Source organism: Physella acuta, unplaced genomic scaffold (genome assembly GCF_028476545.2).
Source record: "Physella acuta isolate Inbredline_101_S28 unplaced genomic scaffold, ASM2847654v3 ptg000370l, whole genome shotgun sequence".
In the NCBI taxonomy this organism is placed as follows: Eukaryota; Metazoa; Mollusca; class Gastropoda; family Physidae; genus Physella; species Physella acuta.
The window spans coordinates 74285-82947 of NW_026731889.1; the positions used below are offsets into that span (position 1 = coordinate 74285).

Below are 8663 nucleotides of genomic sequence, written 5' to 3' on the forward strand. Positions count from 1 at the left end.
TAATGGAGTTTTAAACTTTACACATAGATCTAGATCTAGAAGACCTAATGGCAATGCAATAATCATGTTTGACTGGTGTAACATAATTTACATTTAATTAATTTTTAAATTAAATAAAGATTGCGTTATAAAGTGGAAATTTTAAAAATTAGACCAGTATATGTGCGCAAGTTTAAGCTGTGGGATTCTATACAGTAACAATGTAGGCCTACGTTTAAAGTTAAACTGTGTTCCGTTTATGATTTAATTTTAAAATCTAAAATGTAGATAAAAATCTTTAAATTTCTAGATCTAGATCTTTCACTTTTTTGCAAAGCAGCACTTCTCATTCAATTAATTTTAATGAACTCATAAAACACAACTGAAGTTATCAACATACGTTTATTTAGCAACAACTTAGGTTATTCTTTATTCTAAAACTTGGGATCAACACCCAACATTGAGGGAGAGGTGCCTGTAATGTGAAACATTGTCAGTGTTTCTTATTCTGATTAAGATTAGCTTGACTCTATGACTTTGACATAGTTAGTGCGTATTTAGTATCTGTTCAGTTATTAAGTATTGTTTAAACCCAAAAGACTATCAAACAAAGTATGTGCATAGGCAAATTATCATATAAAAAAATAATGAAAATAGTTAGTTAAAGAACTGTGCTTAGATATTGTGACGCAGTGCATTCATAATGAATTGACTAATATTTTGTTTTCATATATAAGGGAGGAAAATAATACTATATAGAGTTACGCGGTATTTCCGCGGTTGTTCCCCTTTGGCTGTAGGTCTGAAGAAGGTAATTTGAGAGCGTAAAGAAAACTGTTCATATAAACTGGTTCATATAACGAAACCTCGCATTAACAACGAACAAATAAGACTTTGAACTACACATTTGAAAGAAAAAAAACAACATCAAAACGAGTTTTTTGAATGTTTATCAGACATAAATCTGTGACTTATTCGTCACTAAAAAATAATACATGGATTAAAAAGACAGCACTAATTAACAAAGCTTTATCTCGGTGTGGGATATTTGCGTCCACTGTAAGTCCAAATGCATCGTCATCAGTAATAGTCTCCTGAAAACAGATACATTTTTCGTATAGGGTGGGTGGGGAGGGGAGGTAACCTCACTAGAATTAGAAGTTAAAATCTGATTGTGGTTACACTTTCTGTTTAAAAAAAAATTATAGCAAAGCTCCGATTTAGTTCGTCGTTTTCTTTTATCACGGCATAAATAAAGAGATTATGACTGAGTGGTCAGCATTATAATTCACAGCTGTCTTTACTTTTCCTATCTCGAATCAGGTACTTATGTTATATATATATATATATATATATATATATATATATATATATATATATATATATATATATATATATATATATATATATATATATATATATATATATATATATTAAACAGAGGGATATTCTTCTCCCTACCCTTCCCACCCCACAAAGACATTCTGTTGTCTAAATGTCTCAATGTTCCACACAGAAAAAAAAGCACCGTTTCTCAATAATCTGTGTTTGAGGGTAAAATATACGTCAAAAACAAAACTCAAAATTAGACATTGCCCAGGTTTTAGAAATTTACGCTTTTTAAATGTGGTTTCAAAATGTGTTGTTTTTCAAAGGATAATATTATAGTTAAAAATATACTCAAGAAAAAAAAAAGGTCGAAATTACGTGAGCCAAATATTTTTTTCGAATTTCGCCAATGGTTTGTTTGGTATTATGCAGATAAACTGTGAACACTTCTTTTTTTGAGCAGGCTCGTCGTTGGGCTGTGAAGAGACAAAAAAAAACATTTTTTGCTTGTTGACAATAGGTGGGTGGACTCGGGGATGAACTGGGATGCCAGGTACGGTGATGTAAATTGGCATATAAATTTTTGCTTGGGGTTTTTTTTTACTAATAAAAATACTTGTTGGTTAACTAAATCCTACACTGCAGCTATATTATTTAATTACGCATATCGCATAAATTACTTTAAACTCTAAACACACAAATCAAGTGTTTCTTTCAGACTGTTTTCTCCGGGAGGGGGGGGGGGGACGACGGGACACTTGATATTTTGGAGGGGGCGGACTAAATTTTTCGGGGGGGGGGGACAATGATAAAAGTATATATTTTCTTTATAAATTCCATTTCGTTCGGGTGGGCGGTAGACTTTCTTCGGGAGGGGGTTGCCACCTCTCACCCCCGAAGAGATGCCTGGAAGAAACTGCACAAATCTAACTGCGTTGAGACTAAAACCATGTTTGACTAGAAGGTGCGGGGGAAATAAAGTAAAAAAGTGGGAATAGTGCAAAACCTACAGAAAACTACATTCCCATGATTGTTAGGGGAAAGTGCAAAACCTACAAAAACCTATATTCCCATGAGTGTAAGGTAAAACTGCAGAAACTAGAAAAACCTACTAAAGCCTACAAACCTATGATGTCATACCGCGGTTCCTCCTCGACTGTGTAGACGATAAATTTCGACCGGAAGAGCGTCCACTGGACCCTGACCGAGCCGACCTTTTGGCCAAGGCTGAACGTTTCTATCTGTTGACTAAAGTAGCGTAGAATCTTTAATACGTCTCGTGACTACAGCACGGCTTTACACGCTGGGGTGTAAAACATATGTAATTGTACATTTTAGGTGTAAAACGCGTGTAATTGTACATTTGGGTGTAAAACACATGTAAATGTGCATTTTGGGTGTAAAACACATGTAATTATACACGTGGGTGTAAAACACATGTAAATCTGTATTTGGTTGTAAAACACATGTAATTGTACATTTGAGTGTAAAACACGATCATGTAAATATGTATTTGTATCTAAAGCACATATAAATGGTCATCAGGGTGTAAAGCGCATGTAAATGTACATTTGGGTGTAAAAAAAACGTGTAATGTGTATTTGTGTAAAACTCATGCAAATGGGAATTAGGATGTAAACCATATGTAAACGTGTAATTTTGCATATCGCTTATATTCTCTTTACCATTTAGAGGGCCTATTTTTAAAATTACGTGACCCTTGAGGTTTCAACCCCCCCCCCCCCCCCATCCCACGTTCCACACGACTCCCATACACATACAAAATATTGAACAGTTCTCAATATTACTTTTTACCATCCCACACCCCCCCCCCCCACACCGCCCTTTGACGTGTTAGACTACTCACCGACACACGTCGAAACAGGAACACGAGATGTAGCACGGGTTGCTGAAGGGCAGCTCCATACCCCCCCCCCCCGCCCATTTGACGTGTTAGACTACTCACCGACACACGTCGAAACAGGAACACGAGATGTAGCACGGGTTGCTGAAGGGCCGCTCCATACCCCCCCCCCCCCGCCCTGTGACGTGTTAGACTACTCACCGACACACGTCGAAACAGGAACACGAGATGTAGCACGGGTTGCTGAAGGGCCGCTCCATACACCCCCCCCCCACCCTGTGACGTGTTAGACTACTCACCGACACACGTCGAAACAGGAACACGAGATGTAGCACGGGTTGCTGAAGGGCCGCTCCATACCCCCCCCCCCCCCCCGCCCTGTGACGTGTTAGACTACTCACCGACACACGTCGAAACAGGAACACGAGATGTAGCACGGGTTGCTGAAGGGCCGCTCCATACCCCCCCCCCCCACCCACCCTGTGACGTGTTAGACTACTCACCGACACACGTCGAAACAGGAACACGAGATGTAGCACGGGTTGCTGAAGTGCCGCTCCATACACCCCCCCCCCACCCTGAGACGTGTTAGACTACTCACCGACACACGTCGAAACAGGAACACGAGATGTAGCACGGGTTGCTGAAGGGCCGCTCCATACCCCCCCCCCCCCCCACCCACCCTGTGACGTGTTAGACTACTCACCGACACACGTCGAAACAGGAACACGAGATGTAGCACGGGTTGCTGAAGGGCCGCTCCATAAACCCCCCCCCCCCCACCCCCCACCATTTGACGTGTTAGACTACTCACCGACACACGTCGAAACAGGAACACGAGATGTAGCACGGGTTGCTGAAGGGCCGCTCCATAAACCCCCCCCCCACCCCCCACCATTTGACGTGTTAGACTACTCACCGACACACGTCGAAACAGGAACACGAGATGTAGCACGGGTTGCTGAAGCTGAAGGGCCGCTCCAGGGTGAGAATCTCCTCGCTGTTGTAGTCGGTCACGTGCATGGTGAAGTTTCTGTTGGGGCCGTTTGCCGTGGACTCTTCAACTATGAGTGGGGAGGATGGGGTGGGGGGGGATGAGGGACTGGGTTGTTAGTTACAATATAAGCTGTAGGGTCAATGGGGGGGGGAGAGAGTAAAAACAGCCGGGCATGGAGCTGACACACTGCCCCCTACACATTACCAAGAGCTCAGTAACCTATGAGCTATATGACCTTTCACTGGTACATTTTATATATATATATATATATATATATATATATATATATATATATATATATATATATATATATATATATATATATATATATATATATATATTTATTTATTTATTTATTTATTTATTTATTTATTTATTTATTTATTTATTTATTTATTTATATATATATGTGTGTGTGTTTGTGTGTGTGTGTATGTATATGGTTGTGCGTGTATAGTTTAGCTCGAGAGCAAATAAGTGTATAGTTACCAGCTAGTAGTAGTAATCTACCCATTTCATCGAAGATTCGAAATTTATTCTTTAAATCAATTATAGTAATGGCTTCGACCAATTCAATCTCAGGTTTGAAAACAAACATCGTGACCTGAAAAACAAAAAAAATACATTTATCTAATCACACTCATAATCACACTCATAATCACACTCTTAATCACACTCTTAATCACACTCATAATCACACTCGTGATCAAACTCATAATCACACTCGTAATCACACTCATAATCACACTTATACTCACACTTACAAACACACTCATAATTACACTCATAATCACACTCGTAATCACGCTCATAATTACACTCATAATCACACTCGTAATCACGCTCATAATCACACTCATAATCACACTCGTAATCACGCTCATAATCACACTCATAATCACGCTCATAATCACACTCATCATCATACGACTAGCCACTGTGGTCATTGACAAACTACGTCACGTTTTTTAAAACGTGTTTCATCTCTCCACATTCTACATATCGTCACAAAAAGGCGCACCAGCATCTCTTTGTAATAACGTCACATCCCTTAGCCTACCATCTTCTTCGAAATGTTGCGCTATGTGTTGTTTTAATGTTTTCTTCATTGTACGTTTTCTCGCTGTTTCCTACGGAGTTTCTTCCAGGCATCTCTTCCGGGGGGGGGGGGGGGCGAAGTCGTGTCCGTGTGTTCACAACAGTGAATACCACATTGTATTCATATTTTATTCTTAATCTAGCGCACTCATTAAAACGAACGGAGGACGCCCCCGCCCCCCCCCCCCGAACGAAATGAAATTTATTTAGAAAATATATACTTTTAACACTGTCCGCCCCCCCCCCCCCCCGGAAATTTAGCCCGCCCCCTCCCCCGAAAATTTCAGGTGCCCTCCCCCCCCTCCCGGAGAAAAAAGTCTGGAAGAAACACTGGTTTCCTAATGTGTTATTTTGACATATTCTCAACTTTCCCTATTCTCAGTTTCCCAATATGATGTTTTGATATTTTCTTAACTGTTCAGGTTTTTCCTGTTTCCCAATATATTGTTTTGATATTTTCTCAACTGTCCCGATTTTCCCTGTTTCCTAATGTGTTGTTTTGATATTTTCTAAGCTGTCCCGATTTTCCCTGTTTCCTAATGTGTTGTTTTGATATTTTCTTAACTGTCCCGTTTTTCCTGTTTCCTAATATGATGTTTTGATATTTCGTCAACTGTCCAGGTTTTCCCTGTTTCCCAATATGTTGTTTTGATATTTTCTTAACTGTCCCGATTTGTCCTGTTTCCCATTGCGCTGTTTTGAAATTTTGTCAACTGACCCGATTTTCCTTGTTTCCTAATGTGTTGTTTTTATATTTTCTCAATTGTCCAGGTTTTCCCTGTTTCCCAATATGATGTTTTGATATTTTCTCAACTGTTCAGGTTTTCCCTGTTTCCTAATATGATGTTTTGATATTTTCTCAACTGTTCAGGTTTTCCCTGTTTCCCAATATGATGTTTTGATATTTTCTCAACTGTTCAGGTTTTCCCTGTTTCCTAATATGATGTTTTGATATTTCGTCAACTGTCCAGGTTTTCCCTGTTTCCCAATATGTTGTTTTGATATTTTCTTAACTGTCCCGATTTGTCCTGTTTCCCATTGCGCTGTTTTGAAATTTTGTCAACTGACCCGATTTTCCTTGTTTCCTAATGTGTTGTTTTTATATTTTCTCAACTGTCCAGGTTTTCCCTGTTTCCCAATATGATGTTTTGATATTTTCTCAACTGTTCAGGTTTTTCCTGTTTCCCAATATGATGTTTTGATATTTTCTCAACTGTTCAGGTTTTTCCTGTTTCCCAATATGTTGTTTTGATATTTTCTCAACTGTCCCGATTTTCCCTGTTTCCTAATATGATGTTTTGATATTTCGCCAACTGTCCAGGTTTTCCCTGTTTCCCAATATGATGTTATGATATTTCGTCAACTGTCCAGGTTTTCCCTGTTTCCCAATATGCTGTTTTGATATTTTCTCAACTGCCCCGACTCTCCTTACTCTCGACTGTCCTGGTTCTCATTTTAAAAAAATCCCGCCCCTAGTCCACTCTAGTGTTTACCAAAGTTTACTTACATTTTCTAGTATCGTCAAAGGGTCGTGATCGGGTGCACTGAGTCCTCCTTCTGTTGCTGCCATTATTTGAATTTTGGTCAACTAAAAATTGTACCAACTAGATCTAGTACTAAATCTACCTAACCTAGGTATTATTTAACAAATTCTCACATAATTCTAAATCTTAGTTTACTGCATGGTTTCCATTGGTCGACGACATCCGGTTTTTAGACTTCCAAACCATTTTGCATTTACTTTAATCGACTTGAAAGCGAAATTGCGCATGCTTTGGTGTTGTTTTAAACACCGTTCAAGAGTGAGTATCCCCCCCCCCTCGGGTTAATCGTATCCCAATGCATGCTTACATGCAGTGGCGTAGCGAGGGGGGTTGCGGACCGCACAGGGTGACACCATTAAGGGGGGTGACACCAAGGCAAAAAATAGCAAAATATATAGAGAAAAAAATGATGATTCCACTTAATTAAAATGATTATTTCGATTGTTAAATAGTCTTTTAGGAGAAATTTGACAAATCCCGACAAGGGTGGAGGGGGCAGAGGCGTAGCGATGGGGGCAGGGGGGTACATATGTCCCCGGGCGCTGACCTTAGGGGGCGCCAAAATGGGTTGGAAAAACAAATGAAAATGTCATTTTAGCTGCATTTCTGCTTTATAAATAGTTTGGGGGGGGTGCAAATCGAATGTTTGAGGGGGGTGCAAATCAAAAGTTTGAAGGGGGGGTGCAAATTGAAATTTGCTTCCAGGGGGCGCCAAATTGAAAGTTTGTCCCCGGGCGCCGGGAAGGGTCGCTACGCCTCTGGAAGGGGGGGGGGGTGCAAATCGAAAGTTTGAGGGTGGGATGCAAATCGAAAGTTTGAGGGGGGAGGGGGTGCAAAGTGCAAAGCGAAAATTGAAAGTTTGTCCCCGGGCACCTCTGGGTGGGGGGTGACGGTGACACCATTAAGTGCCGCACTGAGTGACACCCGACCTCGCTACACCACTTCTTACGTGTACAATTTGCGTTAGGATTAGAGGACATCCGGTGCGGTGCCAGTTACTCAAAGTTTCAACGCACACACGTTCCCGCGCGTTGCCGCGAGGCTAGAAGAATTCGGACGAAATATTTTAAGAGAGTTTCATTAATGCGTTACCAATCCTATATTCTTAGACGTGTGACCTTGTTTTCTAAAACTGAGTTATTTAATTGTAAACAATATCAGCGCTACATTGAATCATATTTGTCGGGATAGGTACTTGCTTACACTATTTAGCCACTGTATCGTAGTTTCACTAGCGTGTGTATTATGTGTTTAGAATAAACTGCTAGGTGTAGATAGTGTAGTAGATATTATTAAATTCTTTTAGTTTTAACGAGCCTTTGTTTTCATTCGGTCTTGTTTGTAACCCGTTTGTGGTTGTTTGTCTTGTATGTTGTGCTATGCATCGGATCACCCGTAAGGCGTGTCCGTGTGTTCACAATAGAGAATTTTAGTATTTGAAAGGTCTTTTAAATTGTAACTAAAGGACAGATTTAATGTATCTCACCAAAATTGGATAGAATTATGTTATAATTAAGCTATAGTTTTTAGGTTTTCGAACAGAACCTACAGTTAAGTATATAATAAGTAGAATATATTGTTTTTACAAGGTTACATAGCTAATATAAAAACTTATTATAATTATAACGTAATGAAATTTAGAACGTTTTATTGTGTTTTTCAAACCTGTCTTAGTTACACTTGGTTAATTTAGCTATTCTTGTGAAAGTTATTGCCCTTGAATAAAATTTTATTATTTGGATTTTTAAATGGGAGATAATTCGTTGATTAACTTTACATTCATTTCAAATTCCTGCACCCTAGGTTGACCGCTTACATATAAATACAACTTTAAGTTATTATTTGCTATAGT

The 8663-nt window shown here is 39.4% G+C and overlaps 1 protein-coding gene across 2 annotated transcripts; it reads right to left on the bottom strand.

Annotated features, from left to right (window-relative positions):
- Positions 1-934: 934 nt before the first annotated feature.
- LOC131941721 (phospholipid scramblase 2) lies at positions 935-6965 on the bottom strand. 2 transcript variants are annotated; one of them, XM_059301182.1, is made up of 6 exons: positions 6775-6965; positions 4659-4773; positions 4092-4236; positions 2435-2556; positions 1687-1784; positions 935-1073 (listed from the first exon to the last, which is right to left on the bottom strand). In XM_059301182.1, exons 1-6 carry the CDS (start codon positions 6835-6837, stop codon positions 951-953), a joined length of 666 nt encoding a protein of 221 aa, XP_059157165.1. In that variant the 5' UTR covers positions 6838-6965; the 3' UTR covers positions 935-950. The 2 variants fall into 2 exon arrangements, 1 of the variants encoding a protein (XP_059157165.1); XR_009386667.1 differs by having other exon boundaries at positions 937-1073; positions 2435-2549.
- Between the last annotated feature and the right edge of the window lie 1698 nt (positions 6966-8663).